Genomic DNA, 18,559 nt, shown 5'->3' with positions numbered 1-18,559 from the left:
GTAATATCCAACGTTCACACGTCTCGGTATTACTGTTGTGTTGAACGTTAGTATTGCTGTTCTTGTGTTCACGTATTTGCCGTCCTTATCTTTTCGCTTGACGATGTAAGCCTCCTTTACTTTGTCTTCTTTTAGTCCCTCTACTATCTCCTGTTCTGTCGTCGCCATTACTGCATCACACCTTATTACACCTTTCGATGTATTGAGGGTTTCATGCTCGTAAACCTTTGTGTTGCCTAGGTTTAGATTGTATTTTGCTAGTTTACTAGCCTGGCGTTTGCTCTTTACTAACACTAATAGACGACCGTCTCTTAGTGCCGTGACTTTTTTTGGTCGATCTCCTAATGCGGCTTCCAAACACTTCTGCACTAGGAATGGGCTTTTGTCTTTTACTAGGTTTTCCTTTGTACCTTCGATGACCATAAAAACTTCCTCCTCTGTTAGTATGTCACACAAGTCTATTTTTTCTCCTCTGAACTTTCTTTTCTTTTGGTTTTTTTTTGGTGATATTACTGAGCCTAGTGGCTCGTAATATGAACCAAACGTCTCCCCCCCTCCGGGGGATCGGTCCCCCATCTTTTGCTCCTACACTCCTAGTTTCCTTTTTTTATGCCTTACCTGCTTATTATTTTTTATTTATTTTATTTAATTATCTTTATACTTAGCCTTTATGTATGAAATTTGTGTCCGTTTTTGTTCTCTTGTCCGCTAGCACAACCGTTCACTTTGAACTCACACTTGCGAATGGATACGTGTAGTCGGTGCTTCAGCTCAAATGATATCTGTCACGTTGACAGCTGTTTAGTTTGAAAGCTGGCGTAAACAAAAGCCACTCAAAAGAAAGCTGGTCTTCGTTCGTAAGACAGCTTCATACAGGAAATAAGTTAGTTAATTTTACCAAACCATCAGCATTCCACCATGAAAACATTGTTCGAACAACTGAAAACTCTGTTCGACTATGAGCTCTACTCAAATGCGGCCACGCTGGTAAGCATCCGGTAGTACTTCCCATTTTTCTGCTACAAATGACCAAAACCTCTGAAATCGCCACTTCCTGTAGGCCAATTTAATCATCTCCATATATGACACCAATCGTGCCACGCTCAGCCCTCAGGAACACTTCGGTACGCTCGTGTATTATGCGGAGTCACTCTTTCACGAGCGTCGGTTTCGCGAAGCGGAAACCATCTACCGGCAGGCGCTGCAGCTGAAGCGGCTGCTGACGAAAAACAAATCACCCAACTGCAAAACCTCGGCAGGCTCCGTCCCCGGTCCAGTCGATCTGCAGTCGGAGGTGGAGCTGAAGTACAAGACGGCCCGGTGCCTGATTGAGATGAAGTGTTATCGCGATGCCATTGTCCTGCTGCAATCGCTCGCACTGAAACAGCGCACACCGAAGGTAAACATGCTTCTGAGCAAACTGTGTCACAACCACGGCCACGAACGAAGTGCCATCGGGACGTACAAGGAGGTGCTAAAGGAGTGTCCGCTGGCGTTTGAGGCGATAGAGGGTCTGCTCACGCTTGGCGTCAAGGGTATCGAAGTGAATTCAATGATCGTGGACGCTACCATGGCACCGCAGTGCAGCGAGTGGATGAGCAGCTGGATCAAGGCGCACGCCAACATCCAGGCACGCAAGTACACCGACGCAATCCAAACGCTGCGTAGCATCGAGGCAAACACCTGCCTGCGCAACTATCACCAGCTGTTGGTGCTGATCGGCGAATGCTACTACCACAATGGTGATTACGAGCAGGCGTACATCACGCTGAAGCGTGCACACGCCATGCAGCCACAGTCGAAGAACGGTCTGCAGATTCTCGCTCTACTGATGGCAAAGAATAAGAAAATTGCCGAGCTCGAGAAACTGATCACTCCGTCGCCCTCGCTGCTGAACGAGTACACGTCCGAGATGTGGTACGTGATGGGGCAGTACCTGTTTGCCACCGGCAAGTACGAGAAGGCTGTGTACTTTGTGCAGAAGGCATGTTTTCAGAACTCGCGCAACGTCGAGGCGCTGGTGCTGAAGGCGGAAGTGCTGTTTCAGGTGAAAAAGTATCAGCAGGGAATTGCACACCTTCGGTATGGGCAGCAGTTTGCTCCCTATCGGTACGAAATTCACAAGGCGCTCGTGGACAATTACCTTAATATGGGACGCAACCGGGAGGCGCAGCTGCAAGCACTGAAGGCGGTCAAGATGTTGGGCGAGTCAGCGCGAATGTTGGTGGTAAGTGTTTAAATACGAGCAAACAATCCGCTCTCTTCAGTATCATAAGAGCAGCATTTTTAATGCAACTGGCACAATTACTTACAGCTATTGGCGCGCACATACATGAAAGATGAAGCCGCAAGACCGAAGGCAAAAGCGCTCTGTCTAAAGGCGCTGGAGATGAGCGAAAACTTCCTGCCTGCAGTATATCTGCTCTCGGAAATTTACCTGCGGGAGAACGATATCAGCACCAGAATGAAGCTGCTCAAAAAGCACGTAATGCTATCGAAGAACAGCAAGCTCCATGTGATGCTGGCGGAAACACTTAACAACGAAAAGGATCATTCCGGCGCGTTAGAACACTATTCCATTGCTCTCAAGTAAGTGTCGCACATATTCGCTACCTTTCTGGCTTGAGCTTAAATAATGATTTCTTTCCGTCCTTCAAATGCAGCCTCGATCCTTCGAATCGCGTGGCAATGTCGGGACTGCTTATGGTGGGACAAAACAAGGGCGGCACGAGCAGCACCGCCTCGAATGCGGGTGCGTCCAGCTCATATCTGGAGTCGATGGCCGAAGACGGTAGCGACGTACCGGACAATCCGCTGGAAATGATCGAAATACGAACGACTGGAGCGAACGAGATGGAGTCGGAAAGTGATGCAATGTGGTCGGATTTGGAAATTGAAATCAATCAGTAGGTTGGTAAGCGCGGTGAGAATTCTTCCAGTGGGTGATTGATTAATTTAGTACTAGCTGTAATAAAACCTACCTTATAGCTCCACTTTAAAAGAATATAATCGCTGGGTCTGTCGAATCATCAACATTTGGTTTTCGCGTGTTTATGCAAACATATTTTAATCCATTTTAAATATCACTAAAGTAATACCAATTGCATTTTCGGCATATGACGAAGTAATTATCAAGCTATGGATAATACCTTACATCAAAGTGCGAATTATGCTATGATAGCTAAAAGCCTACGGATGTATAGAAAATGGATATAATGATATACTTGAGCGTACACTGGCAAGGATTTTTATACTTACTATTCAGTCAGTAGGTACAGCCAGAGTTATGTAAATCGTACATGACTAAAGAGGACTATTGTAATGATTAAGAAAAAAGTGCATTTTTTTACAATTGTATTGTACATCCGCTATCCTCCAAAACAGTGAGTTTGTGTTTGTATTTTAAATCAACAAAAACACTACTGTTGTTGTTTGTTTTGAGCCAGTAAACCCTTCTGGACATTCTTTTGACTATATAAGGATATGTTAAGCCTTCTATTGGAATAGCAAAAAATCTCTTTAAGAAATGACTCACAGCATCATAAATCGTTGTGATACGCTTTATTCCTTGAAGGGATAAACAACTAAAAACCCTCACAGAAACACCGAACGCACAAACATTGACCAGATATGGTAAAGGTATAAAGATGTCCCAATCAACCGTCGGAAATTAAACCGTACTTCCCATCCGCGCTACCCATTCAATGTGCGCGTAAATTATGCGTAAATTTTCACATTACTGATCAATATCCCTGCCGCATTGTTATCCTTGGATTCTACACGCATCTCAACGTTCTGAACGAATCTTAATCCCTGATGTGCATGTTTCCCACTGGCGCAAGCGCGCCCCAAACTCCTGGTCGATCTGGGAACGGCCGTCCAATGTGCTCTCGCGACACGCGGTACGACGCTGCTGCGCCTATCATTTCAAAGTTATGAGCTTAGCCGACGGCGTGTCATTTCCTTGTACGGGCGCTAAACTGCGCGCTACGGTGGGCAACAATTGTACAACGCGCACACGCGCGCCCGCGCTCCACATCAAACATTTCCATCCGTAATAGGCACCTCAAAGCGCCGGCACAAAGGTCGGCAAATGGGTAAGCGGTTTATGCGCTTAATTAAACGCTCCAAAACGGAACGATATCGTACGCAAAATGGATCTGGTTGGGGATCTAGCGAGCGTGTCGAATGCGCGCTCGGGCCCTTTACCCTTTTACGGTTCCGCGCCGGGGTAGGATAATTTATCAAACACTATCCGCGTCGTGTAACTTCCGCGCCCCATAGGCGGGAATGTTTGGCAGTAATATGTGGCCGGTCGGTTTTGATAATGCAGAGTGTCGATTTGAAATTGGGTTGTTTTGTATTAGGAGTTTAACAATTAGGACACTTCATATGGCAAATTTTAGATCGAAGGTCATACAATTTATTCTAGGTCAAAACGGAACTAAAACGCGGAGTAGTTGAATCACGTGTTGATTACGACGAAAAAAACAAAATCCACACTTTCGATGAATGTCATACGTCTGGCCAAAGAAGTAATCAAGTTCTTTCTGACACATCGTTTAGGCGTTACGCTACTGGGCTGTCCGGTGTTAATGGATGACGTTATCTTTTCAACACCCCAGCAACGATTGGGGTTCATTGGGCGCCCCAAAAGTCGTTGCCCGAATGTCCCTCAACCCGATGGACCGGAAGTAATTGCGCGGCCCGTTGCGGAAGGAAAGCATCGTGTTATCCTTCTCCCCTGCCCGTGGTGTCCACCCCGAGAGTCCTTGCGTTCCGTTAAACATCGAGCCCAAAAAAGTACAATAGCAACAGAAGCAGAAGCAAACTGCTAAAGCAACAATACAACAGTAAAAACCACACATACACACACACAGAAACACTTAAAGCTTAAAGCCCGCGATCCGCGTACCGTGATCGCGCGTACGCGCCGCAGCAAAATGCGGACGTCCTTTGCAGAAATTCGACACGCGTTCCTCGTTCGGTTTGTGTAGCTCTTGCCCATATACGGAAGGTGGTTCGCCGCTGCTGCTACGAAGGTACAAAACAAACTAGCCCCGATATCTGCAGGCCGCGTTGAGCCCGCGAGGTTCTACCGCATCCTAGGCCCCATCCGATGTAGCCTAGATGCTAAAAGACCACTCGTGCTGTCGTGTTGCTGCTGTCCAGCTTCCGAACTTTATCATGACAACGGTATCGGTAAACAGCGACAGGAACCGGCTGCCACCCGTTGAGTGGGTTAAGTGCAATGTTGGATAGCATGGGGATGGAGATGGGTGAATTTAGCATTGGGGAAGGTGGCGCTTTTCGAGCCTTGCCGAACGAACAGCTGTCCGGGTAGGGGCGAACCTTACCGTGATCGTGTAGTTTGGAAAATACAAACACCCGAACGGAACCATTCAAAAGTTGTCTCATTAAACGTGGTTCAGGTTTTGTTTTGTCTATTTTTATAGATGGTCAGAGCGGAGAATTCTTCCGTTATCGTTTGCCCGGTGCCGTTTATAGTGGGGTGCTGTAAGAATTAATGTACTACGAAGACCTCCACGAGTGTTGGGATAATGTTCAGCACGAACCAATGTGCCATAAATATAATGCAACACTCATGTTCCGATGGATAGGTAAGAGAGATCTTTAAATATTGCTATTTATTATGCAGTTTCGCCTGCCCAGTTCACCTACGATCCTTGGTGTGATAACTACCGCGTTTGTAAATGTTCTTTTGATTTTCATTATCTGCAGAAATGCTCAATGTATCTTTATGGCTTAATTAACGCACAATGTGGCATTGATTTATGATCTTCGTAGAGAACGAAGGTTCACATTCCAATAGGAAGTTGAGGCAAAGCTCATATACATACGATTTCCTAAAACTTTCCCGAGGACACCACATTGCTTCCTTATAACTTCCTCCACATTCCGGCTCCCATGCCCAATCCCATTACTGAACTTCCGTCAATGAAGAGAGGCCTTTTGAGGAGGAGTATGTGGGGATTTATCACAATATTTATCGGTTATGAATTTCCGTCCATTCGATACAATACTTCGCGTGCGAATGTATGTGGCTGTTAGTGTCGTGTGGTGTCAAGGGTCGTTGCTGCCATTTGTCATGTGTCATAAAGCGTGCAAATCATCACACCGGAAGGTGAGAAGATGCTGTACCAAGGAATCAAATCTTATCTTTAAAAAAGCACACACAATCTTACACCCCCTCCCTCTCCCTTTCAATCACACTTCCGAGTGAGTATTGAACTTCTTGAGTCAGTCATGGTTTCGGTCATTCTGCTAGGTGCCATTCGGGTCACCATCCGAAGAAGACGATACCTAGCAGGCATATATGGATTGTGCATGTATGTATATATATTACTGGTGATCATGCCTGCACTCGTGCGATCATGCTTACACGGTTTATGGACACGGTGGTGTAATACACGCTCTCCGGTCAAGTCGTCGAAGGAGAGACATGGGAAGAGGTATTATTAATCTCGGCTGCAACCTTCGGAATGCCATATCGATCGGTCGATGTTCGGTCAATTGACCCCTCGCTGTGTCATGTTTTACTGTGTGAGGAGGTTAAACCCGTGTGCCAGGGTATTCTCACCGTCGGGGTGGGGTGGGGTGTCCGTATCGAAGGGCTGTGAGGAGACACAGTTACATCCGACAACGACAGACCTCGAACAGTGTCCTCTGCCTGTGGGAAGCAAGTTTGGTTTTGTTTGCTCGTTTTCGGGGTAAGAGCAATCTTGTATTCTTGGACAAGAAAGTCATCGAAGAGATGAGAGCGAGAGAGGAGAGAGAGAGAGAGGTAAGAAGAACACTTACTTATTTTACCACCATTGTTCGCTTACGTTACGGTTTTGCTTTTATTTGGCTGTGGTCAACGATTTATGCTGTGGACCTCGCGACGCTCTCCCGCTTTTGGTGCGAGGCACGATGGAATGGAGCGCCGCATGAAAAGCGTGTCAATGGGCAGTGCAGCAACTTTAGCATTTATTTGCTTCTTGTGCATGTTTGGGCAGTTAAAATACAAATTACGTACTACATTGTAGCAATAGGGAAGTGTGATGCAAAGATGGGACAGCAAACGGCAAGAAATTGTTGTTTTTTTTTTAGCTGTCCCTTCCCAAGTCTTTTAATTAGTCACTGCTTGTGTACGTGTATTCGTTATGAAATGATGTATTTTATTATTTTTTCCACAAAAGGCAAAGCACGGGATGGGAGCCTTTGGAATTTTCAAAACAAAATGTCATTCCTTTTTCAAACAATTTTAAGCACAATGCTTCCACCGCGCTGATCGGGTGACAATTTCGCTCAAAATATATCATCCTGGGCTGAGCATATCACTATGAGAGCTTAAATATACTCACACACACAAAAGTACACGTGCCTTGTGCAGGATAATTAATAGGTAAGGGCACTTCGTTTGAAAGCGATTACCTATGCCCATAATTAGCGGTAATATCGATCGCAGCCTGCCCGCCTTTTGCTTGCCGTTTGTCCATTGCCGCTATTACGCATCGACGCCACAGACCTTCGGGCAGGTCAGTTCACGGTACGCGGTATAAACTATTCGCAGCAGCGCGTACGCCGACAGTCATAGGTTACCCACTGTGCTTCCATGAGTCATCACGGTCACGTCCGATCGACCAAAACCAAGCCCAGCTGCGCGAGCGCGCGTGTCATTTGCATACCGATGGGCCGCGCCGCGAAAAGGATACCCGGAAAAGAAGGACCGCCGTTGCAGCAGTCCGTCGTCACCATTGCCGCACTGCTCTAGCTGCCGATCGGGGAAGGATATGGCTAAAACAGAATACGACGACTCATGATCGACTCGTATCGACGACGGCGGGGCAACCGAATGGCAATGGGACGCCGCCCGGTGGCCATTGACTTTTGACGTTTCGTTTGTTTTTGTTTTGGGGACTGCTACTTCTACTACTACTACTGCCCGGCGGTGGCTCCACGATGGCGACGACAGCGGGCAAACACACAGCCATCGACCGGGAGATCCGCGGGCGAAAACTCGTCCGCAAACCGTCCTGCCTTGCCCGTGCCGTATTAATTCGGAAGCATGAACCAGCGAATCAAGCAGCAGCAGCAGCAGCAGCAGCCCCGTGGCTCAATGTCAATGACGAAAGGCTCTTGTTGTTTGCGTTCTTTTTTCTTCTCTCTCTCTCTCTCTCTCTCTCTCTCTCTCTCTCTGTCGCTCTCTCTCTGTCTCTCGTCCTCAGCATCTCACTTCAGGTCCAGGACCGTATATGGGCATTTCAAGATTTCACGATTATTTATATCCAACCCGGGGCGCCATTACCCTGCCCTGGTCGGTACGTGCGGGTCGAACTGATCGAATGGGGTGGCGATGGGGATCGGTGGACCCTACCGTTCGTGGAGCTATTTTGTCGATCACGATCCTCTCAGTGCCCCCCACCATTGTCACCTTGTCGTACGGTCGGTCCGGTTGTGGTTCGATTAGGCCGGCCAGAGCTGATCTTCAAGGCGGTGTGCAATTATGGTGTGTGCAACGAAGCTGCTGAGCAGCGAACATGCTGGGACAGAGGGGGGACGGCATCGAGGAAGGAAGCCAGCGGAGGCTTAAGCTGCCGATGCTAGAAAGGGAGGGTTGGCCCAGATGGTTGGTGCGATCGCAAAGCGTGGACTATGTGTGACTGTGAACTGTGCTCCAAGGTGGCAGAAGCTTCGGCACGATGTTTAGGCTCTCACGTGCAAGGAACGGTGGGCCAGATCGGGCAGGGGACGCTGGGATATAAGCAATAGGAAGCGTGTGGCTTTCGTGTGATCTCGTTGTCGCTGTGTGGCAGGCGCCTGTGCTACCATTGCCGTGGTGGCTCGAGGCGCAGGGGATGCTCTCTCTCTCGCGTTCTCCGTTTGTCACATACGAGCGCATCCGGGCCGGTAGTGTGCACCATTAGGTGATGCCCCTGTGCCCCATGCGGCTTGTTGCTGTTAGTTGCATGGTGTCCATGTAGGAGATCCCTCGTTGCAAAGATCACCCAAGAGCAAAACAGTGATGGATGATCGTTTTCTGCCACGATTTGCTCTGGAGATGGAGAATTTAAGATTCCCGATGTACCAAACTACTAACCTGAAATGGTTTTAGAAATAGGACTGTGATAAATTTCTAAACTGCTTTGGTGTAACTTGCACCAGACTTTTGTTGGATTTTCGCATCAAAAATCCTAGACTCCCAAGTGATGCCTACAATCCAGCAAGAACTGTGAGCGTGCACATGTCCCAGGAAGAGGACATGTTGAGAAGAAAGGCATCTTGGGGAGACCGCCGTTAGGCATGAAAACAGACGCCATCAAAGCGCCGCTGCAAAGCGCCAAAGCGCGTCGTCATCGTTGTCACCATCGTCGTCGTCGTCGCGGCCACCACTATAACCCTCCAAGCCTGCGACAGTTTACCAGCCACCAGCGCCTGGCGACCGGACGTAACTAAACTTGAGTGTGTGTGTTTGTGTGTGCGCCTATGCCAAAGCCCATCGATATCGCTTATGCAGCCTTCCGCACCGCGGTGTAGCGTGGAGCGAGCTGCACATGAATGATTTATCTGTTGCTCAGCGTCTAGGAGGTCCAAAAGTCGGACCCACTAACGACCATAAAGCCCCGTCGTCACCCTCGGAAACCTGCGGATTCTCGCACGGTCACTCCAGTAATGGGCCTCGGAGCAAATGTTTTTTTTTTGTTTCTTTCCCTGCTTCTAGCAAGCATGACTTGAGCTCTAGTCGGCCGCAAGGCTAGATCAGTCATAGTGTGTGTGTGTGTGTGTGTGTGTGTGTGTGTGTGTGTGTGTGTGTGTGTGTGTGGCTATGTGCACGCGCGCTTTGAAAATGATCTTCAACTCCTTAACGGGCCAAAGCTGTGGGGGCCGCTGTGCGGAGGGTCAAGACCCGGCCGACGACCAGGATGGGAAGTTCGCGGGCCGAAGCTGCGCAACATAATATAAACATTAGCATTCGGTTGTTTTCGTTACGGCGGGTGTACCGTGCGCGGGATATACCGCGGTTACCATAACGACCGGGTATACTGAGTGTCTTTTGCTTGCAATCGCTGTCTAACACACACACACACACACACACACACACACGCGCGGCGTTTCTCGCTTTCTGGCCGGCTGCAATCGCGCCATGGTAACCAGCTGTCAAACGATACGGTTTGAGGGGTCGTGCCGAATGGTATGATCACGGTTTGCGTGCGCATTGCACTCTCTGCCTCCGGGCTCTTCCGTGTCAGCCGTCTCCGTCCGAAACCCTGGTTCCGCACCTCCCCATCCCCAGCCCCGGCGTTGACCACCGCACGTCGGACAAGCGTACCGGGAGGGGTGTGTAAACATGCGTAGACATGGCTCGGGGACAATTGATCGCATCACACACGAATCGAATAGATCGCATTGTAGTTGAACGGAGGTTTTGGGTGGAGAAATCGACCAGCAGTTGTTTCATTGCACGATGGATGATGGCCAATATTTAAGGCAGTGATGTCAAACTCGTTTTGGGACGCGGGTCGGATTGCGGTTCAAAATATTTTCGCGGGCCCCAGTTGGGCAATGGTGGGGAGGGGGTGCGTTCAATAGGCAAAAATCATTAAAGGCTTATTCTTCGCCCAAGAATCTTATTTACATTTTTGAAGCCTCCAATAAACAGTTCGTGAAATTCATTAATTTACTCATACTTTACTTTAGCGGCGGTCGTCTCTACTCGGAAATTTAATAATTTAGAGAGATCATTTTATATAGTACCCTCATCAATGAAGTGAATAAAGTGGTATTCCAATACATGATTTCCGAACTTTCCAGAGAGCCTCAATGGCGGTAAATGGATGAAAATTTTGGTATTCCGACTTTATAGTGTTCTCAGGAAACAACTACTAACCCACATTCTACGTGCCATCTTCGCGAATACCTTCCCAAACAAGTAACTATGTGTAACTTACTACACTCTTCGATAATCGAACTATTAAGACTGAATGTTGAAACCTTCTTCCTCAATGGATGAACATTAATACACCCGTTTTCTCTTATCTTTTAATTTGCAATCTATTTCTGCTTCATTTAAATAACTGCCAAAGTTCTTCGCGGGCCGGATTGAGAGCCTTCGCGGGCCGCATGTTTGACATGTCTGATTTAAGGCATTATTTTCACTTCTTGGTAGTTGGTAACGCTGCAACCTTTAAAATCATCTAGTTCAACGGTAGAAGCGATTTGAAGCTGCTTGAAATTATGTATCAACAACAATCAAGTGTTACTATTTTGCGATAGAAACGTCATAGCAAATGCAGTTTACCGCTGCAACGTCAACGGTGTTGCACAATTAGCTATATTTGATGAACATCTCAGGAGAAAAAAGAATGATCACTTGAAAGCTTACTACACGAAACACGAGTTAGTACGATTAGATGCTAATTGCAATTATATGTGAATTTTTAGGTATTTAAAACGGCTTTACCCAGGTTTATTTAATATTTTTGAAAAGAATTATTTCGTCAGAAACTAGTATAGAATTTATGGTTGAATCTTTATAAAAAAATATCAATGAGCTATTTGTGTATCAATATTTACTGTAACGTATATTATAGGAGCTGTGGAGTTTTTTTCTTGGGAGGATTTCAAAGATAACATAAATCCATAAGCCTATGGCCTTAGAATGGCTTTGATTGTTACGCCTAGCACAACGTAAGAAATATCAATCATTACATTTTTTAAAATTCTCATTTCTTTTCAAACAGTTAGAACTCATCATTTTGAAACCGCTGTTAATCATCGAGCAGCTTAAAATTCACTTTTGTTTAAATACCATTTGCATCCAGATCCAACGTAGTATGTCCCCCTTGTACGATCACCCAAACAAGCCTGCATCCTTTCTATTTCATTCTCCCGCCACTCGTCGAGCTTCTCAGCGTTGACTGTTTGGTTTTCCTTTTTGTTCCCCCTGTCCATTCCATTCCCATCCATTCCCATGTGCAGCAGCCGCGATCGCAGTGCGCTCCATCTCCAGCAGAGCGCGTTCCCTTTGTTCATGATCTAATGTTTTTACATATTTTTACATGATAACTTTTCGGTACGGTGTGTACTTGCGGGTGGACGGTACCGGTCCACAGGGTCTGCATGACTCAGGGGCCGCGTTTTCCCAGCCGCTCGACAGCATCCCGGGCTAGATCGTGTTCCCGGGCGGGCATCCGGCCGGGCTAATCTTTGTTTGTTTTAATATCCACATTTTTACGGCTTGTTATTATTAGAGCTTGGGCTTGTGTGTGTGTGTGTGTGTGTGAGAGAGAGAGAGGGAGTCTGTTGAGGTGGTTGCCTTTTCAATGGAACACGGGAGATACCTCGCTGTGCCAGGCTATGGTTTGGAGGTTTTGACGGCGGAATGAGCAATAATAATTTTACCGTACACGGAAGAGTTTGGTGGAAAGACAAACTCTTCAATGTTGTAGTTTGGTTGGACGCTGAGCTATGAATGGGTTGCTTTTTTATCCCTTGTGAAGTCGTTTGTTCACATTTGCATTTAAAGTGAGGCTTCGTGTAATCCGTTCAAGTGTGAGACCTTTCCATGTTTGTTCTCAAGTGGGACAGCCGTGAACATGGTTTGAAATGGCGAATAGCATAGGAATTACCTTTTTGGGATTTTGTTTTGTTTTGTTTTTTTAGTAAATAATTTGAAACATGATTGTTGGGTATGAAATCAAACATTCGAAGAACTTGCTCGCTTCTACCAGGATATGAATAATATATCGTATAGACAAAATGGATATTAATTGAAAATAAATATGGATGTGCTAACTTCTCGTAAATCATCGGGGCAGTAGATCTCATAATTCAGGAAGTCATCGCTATCCGTGGATGTGGGAGGGCGATTATTATTGGTCGATCGTACTCTACCGTGACAACGGCATTCACTCACTCACGCTCGAAAGAAAACCATCAGAATACGTACGACGTGGATATAAATAACACATACACACAAACACTGTTTTGCCGGCGATCCACAACAGCGTCAGTCATAAATTACACACCTCGTTGGGGTGCGAGATTCACACCGAACGGCCCACGGAAGTTGGCACACAGGCACGCCCTGCCGTGCAGCACTGATAAGAAAGTGTCGGAACTGGAAAATGGCGAGAATGAGCTGTGAAGTGTGAAGAGAATCCGTGTGTCGTTTCCGTGTGGCGGAAGCAGAACAAAAGCAAAACTATGAATTCATCATCATTACTTCAAGGGTGCACTATTCGAGGTTTGTCGAGGATGGTGTTCGAGCGTGCGCTGCACGTGCAGGTGTCGAAGATTGGAGGAGCCAAGGATCGACAAGGGAAACGTCTTGTTTATTTGTGTCTCAGCGTGATAATGGCTTTGCGGCGAGATTATTGACCGTGAATCATACAATAGTGCGTTGAGTAGTGTATTGCGCTGCGCACCATCACTATCGTGTCATCGTCGTGTGCAAACATGCCAAGAACGGCCATGTGTCGACCGGCCAGAATACGTGCCAGCCGGCAGAAGAGTGTTTGGATTCTCATGGTCGTTGCACCCAGCGAGGATGTTTTTATTTTTCTTTTAATTTAAACCAGAACGAACCCAAACACTCACTTCTTGCTTGTAGATTTTAGGCCGAAAATCCTTTAAAAAATAGTTTAAAATTAATTAACAAACTAGATTTTAACCGAGATAACAAAACGTTCTCATTTATTATAAATATTTGTTTGAACATCGCTTCCCACATCAAAGACGTATCCTCAACACCAACCTCTTCATTCGCAAGTTCTACTCTTTCTACGCACTACCCATGCACACACGGGTACGATCGTGCTAAACCTGTCTTCGTTTACATATTGCACAATAAGTGCAGCAAAAGTGAAGACACAACGCGGAAGACGCGGAGTGCAATGTACGTGCATGTTTGGCTCCTGAAGGGATCGTTGGCTTTATTTAGAAATTCATTATGTTTGCTTTGTACACAATTATGTTCGTTTTAATGTGCAGTGCACAAGAAGGTCTTAAAAAATGGAGTGTTCATTTGTGTGTAAAATAAAAAAAAGATCTTGAAAACTGTAAGGTATATATAGATACGAGCCTTATTTTAAATGTAAACATAAACATTCCGTTGGCTTAACCTACCTAGAGGGTTGATTTGTTGTGCACATTACAAGCCTTTTGCATGGTTTTTAAATCATTTCGTGAGCTTTAACGCTTAATGCACAGCCCAAACAGCCGACCATTACCGTTAAGTTCTGTCTGTCCCTGTCGAATCTGTTTATGATTGCAGAAAACTCATTTGCATTCCCCCTTTGGGTGCCATTTTTACAGCTTCATAACTTTAAAACGTCTCTAAATCCCATAACCCCCAGGTCAGGAAATCGGCGACTGTCGATAAGATGCCATAACAATAAAGAAAAATAAAAGTGCATCCATGCGAACAGGAAAGAAGCACACGCGGGGGACATTTGTATTGTCGCGAGTGTTTTCCTCGTAGTGTGTTTTTTTTTATCTTTTTCTTTATTTTATTTGTTTGCTCAATCCTGTTGCCGCATGACCGGCCTGAGTCATCGCACGCCACAGTTTTCAATGTCATCGGTGACTGCACACACACACACACACGCATAGGAAGTTGCAAGCCGGCATGCGCTGCAATGCAATCCAGCAGGGCTCTCCTCTACTGAGGGGGCGGGAGGAAGCGAATGAGTTTCGGTGGTTGAGGTGAAGGGTTCCTGCATCCTTCCCCGAAAACGGTATGCGCCCAGGATTCCGTCGATTGTGAGCGGGAGCTCCGTTGCGCGGAGATTGCGCTCGTGTTCGTCCTTCTCCTGCGCATAGAGGTGTTCGCGCTGTGTAGCCACCGCGGTAGTCGATGCATGCACATTCAGCTACACGATAACAGCATTGCCCAAGGGTGGTAAAGAGTGAACCTGGCTCGACAAGCATGGGTGAGTGAGACACGAAGAGAGTGAAAGGAGAGCGAACGAGATGGAGAGTGTTTCCAGCTGATGTGTTTCTTGGAAACGTGAGAGACAATTTCAGCTCGACGGGGATAGAGAGAGTGAGAGAGAAAGAATTTTTACAGGGTTAGATGAAAAAAGCGTATCGTATTTATACATTTTTTAACAAAATTTGATGTTTTTTTTGGAATTGTCAACAGCGACAGCAGTAAAATTTCATATAAACGATAAATAAAATACAAATTGCTATAGCTGAAAATGAAACCTAAAGCAATACATCAAACAGTGAACAAGAAACCCTGTAATAAAAACACTCTTTCTCTCAAAACTGCCTTCTCTCCCTCAGTTCCTTCTCATACGCATGCATGCAATCCACACAAAAAAGTGCGTAAAAGAACGAGCAGCAGCAGCATCAGGGGCGGTGTGAGAGCGCACAAAAGAGAGAAAGACAGAGAGAGAGAGAAAGAAAAAGAGCGAACTTGCGGGCGAACGGCAAACACCGAGCACGTACATAATGTACACTTTTCGATTCGTCCGCGCTTAATTCACTCGTACACCCGCGACGATTCGGACGCGCGTTTTGTGCTCGCTCGGGTACCACACACCACAACGGGTAAGGAGCAAAACTTCAGGCTCACGGAACGCGTGTAGCCCTTATCCGTGCATCACCGTGCGTGACAGTGTGACAGCTGCGATTGCGCGACTTCCTACCAGCGTGTACATCTATGTTTCTGTGTGTATGTGTGCATGTGTTTGTGTGTTTTCCTCTTCCAGACTGGTGTGTTCAATATTTTTCATGCGGTCGTTCCCAAGTCCCCATGTGTGTATATGTGCGTCGACGATAGAACCAAAAGTGATAGAACGGCGTGTTGGCGTGTTTGTGTGTGCAGTGATTTGTTTGGTTCGGTATAGAAGGAGCTGCTACGAAGCCGATGTTTAGAGGATCGTTTTTCCCCATCGCACAGCAACTGTTCCGCGGGTCCCTTTTTCCACCTGCCGAAGAGGTTCCCATGTGTGCGTGTATGCTCCCCCGTTCTTCCAGTGACAGTTGTGACAGTTTGCTCTCGTTGCGCTTTTGGGGGTTTTTTTTTTGCTGGTTCTCCATTTGTTTATGCGGGTCACAGGGAGGGGTGGTGATAGTTTTCCCGTGCTGGTCTATCAGCAGTAGAAATGGCCGGGTGTCGGAAAATTGTAACATCCTTTTCGGGCTAGATCCCTTGCCAATCAGTATTTTTCATTGGAACATTAAAGATATCTACAGCAATAGACTCATTTAAACAGATTAGGCTAGGTCTTCTTACTACATCGAGTTTTGCTCCCATTAGGCCCACTCTGCTAGTCTTTAGGACACTTTCGGTCAGTTCGATTGTTTGTTTGGGCAGAGCTTTGGATATTATGCCCCAAGGCTAGTAGGCCTTGGGAGCTGTTTGTTTGGTTCGCTGTGGTTGATCGAAATCATTGTTTTCCCCTTCCTACAATAGACGTTAAATTGGACAAACACAATCCTCCAGGCAATTTGCCTCCCAAGCACAGTGCCGTGGGGGAAAAATGTGTGTGTTTCTTTGAAATTTATTTTGGTTAGGTCTGCGATAGACGTTTGTGCCAAGAACACTGACAAACTTATGAGATCCTGTACTAGTGCGTGTGGATTCGCATATCTATATACATATATGTGTGTGTATGTGAATGATGTTCTATGGTAGAGACATCCTATTTGAAGGAAAACACCCTTTTTTGCTTGGAAAAAACCTATTATGGAAAAGCCTGGAATAGGACTGGTATAGGAGTGAAAAATCTTCCTGAACCGGACCACCCTGCACCTTCGGCAGGGCTCCAAAAGATTGGTTTTCACTCACGATTTTCCTTTTTCCCACACTTTTCTCACCACTGCTGCCGTAGTTTTCCCTCCAGGCCCGTAGAAGGGCAGCGTTTCGGCAAAGTGTTGTTGTTGTTGTTTTTTTTTCGTTTCTTCCTATCGAGCTCGAGTGGTATGGTCACGACGCTGGTGGAGCATTGCAGACTCCACACACACGACGACGGTGCCGACGAATGGATACGATAGGATGGGAGATGTGGCGGAAAGTGAGAGTATGGCAGCACATATGGATGAGGTGAGACACGGTGGAGACCGGGCACGATCGCGGGTGTCACAAGATAGTGTCATTTTGTGGCTTTTCGTTGTTCTGCCATTTGTTTTGCTCGTTCGTATCGCTTTGTCTAGTTTTTGGCCTCTTCTTCCCGTGCCGTATTTCTCTGTCTCTGTCTCTCTCTATCTCTGTTTCGCTCCGCGCCCCGCCGCCCTTTTTGGTGGGGAATGGGTTGAAGGACACTGGGGAGTAGAGGAAAGACATAACGCCATGTTAGAGACGATCTCATTTGCCACCCAGAGCGAACGAACAACACCGCAAACTCCGTGGGCATGCAACAGACACAGACAAGCAGGGCCAGAGAGCGAGCGCACTTCAACGAGTTTTATTTGATGGCTTTTAAAACTGCTGCAGCTCTTTGTATTTTGCATGTGAACTATGAGTTTTGTGAAGATGTTAATATTAGATAAAACAACGCCTTTAAATGTGTCTATCTTTCTGTTAAAGCTATTGATGCGTTTTTGCGCTGTTAGGTTTCGGCTGTCTTCTGTTTCCTGCTTCAATGTTTTGTTTTGCTTTTCTCTTTGCCGCTGTCTTCATCAGAACCCCACCAAGAGAACCATGTGTTGCAAATGTGTCTGACTATTAAAAAAATAAATTCCCCAATGTCTGTCCGAAAAATGCTTCTGATTACAAAATTCGTATTCCTAGTCAGATAGAGTGAGCATTAGCCTTTCATATCCGATGCGTCTTTTGCAGTGACATTTTTCCTTCAAAGCTTTGTTGTTCCACCTTATCCTTGCAGCGTGATGAGATAAAACAATAAAATTCCTCCTGCCAATGTAGCTACTGACAAAACAGCGAGTCAACAGCTCATTTCATCTTCCACATCTTCCGACGATGCAACTACATTCAGTGACAGTTTTATACCCTCCGGTGGTGAAATAGTGAAACAACAAAACGAAACAAAAAAATAAACCCAAGTGCAAACTCTAGTGCAAATACCGACTACGTAAGGCTACTGAGAGCGCGTCGCCAACAACAGGGCAGCACGAGCACGACGAAAAAAAAACGCTCTGCGAAACTGTGCGGCAGTTTCCAGCATGATATCCTTTACGATCAAACCAGCACTGGAAGGCGTTAGAACGACGACAGACGGACGTGTGAAGAACGTGCCAACAGCGGTCGCAGTGAAACCGGAAGCAGCAGCAGCAGTCGCACTGTAGTGAGCGGCAGAGAAAGTAATAAAACAATCTACCAAACGCAATCCGAGGGAAGAAAAAAGGGAAAGAGTTCTGTCTGTCTGCAACGAGACGAGCGTAGGAAGAGCAAACACACCAACTAGCGAAGAAGCAGCAGAACAAGAAAGGGCAACGTTCCACCAGCTCCACGCAAGCGAGAGAACGGAAATCATTCGGTATGTATTCAACCAATACGCACACACACACATCAGCTTATGTCATAATCTGCATATTGAACCCATGTTCTTTCTTCTGTTCGTTTTGTCACTTCTTGGTTTGTTAC

The 18,559-nt window shown here is 46.4% G+C and overlaps 1 protein-coding gene and 1 long non-coding RNA gene across 2 annotated transcripts; both read left to right on the top strand.

Annotated features, from left to right (window-relative positions):
• Window positions 1-799: 799 nt before the first annotated feature.
• Window positions 800-3,033, top strand: LOC121601806 (anaphase-promoting complex subunit 7-like). Its single transcript, XM_041930603.1, has 4 exons — window positions 800-987; window positions 1,061-2,227; window positions 2,315-2,589; window positions 2,664-3,033. Exons 1-4 carry the CDS (start codon window positions 919-921, stop codon window positions 2,908-2,910), a joined length of 1,758 nt encoding a protein of 585 aa, XP_041786537.1. The 5' UTR covers window positions 800-918; the 3' UTR covers window positions 2,911-3,033.
• A 12,414-nt stretch (window positions 3,034-15,447) lies between these two features.
• On the top strand, window positions 15,448-18,276 carry LOC121601807. Its single transcript, XR_006006197.1, has 2 exons — window positions 15,448-15,561; window positions 17,795-18,276. It is a non-coding gene; the product is annotated as an uncharacterized LOC121601807 (long non-coding RNA).
• Window positions 18,277-18,559: the final 283 nt, after the last annotated feature.

Source organism: Anopheles merus, unplaced genomic scaffold, assembly GCF_017562075.2.
Source record: "Anopheles merus strain MAF unplaced genomic scaffold, AmerM5.1 LNR4000186, whole genome shotgun sequence".
NCBI classification, from domain to species: Eukaryota; Metazoa; Arthropoda; class Insecta; order Diptera; family Culicidae; genus Anopheles; species Anopheles merus.
The sequence above is the reverse complement of the archived record's forward strand: the minus strand, read 5'-3'. Positions and strand labels throughout refer to the sequence as shown.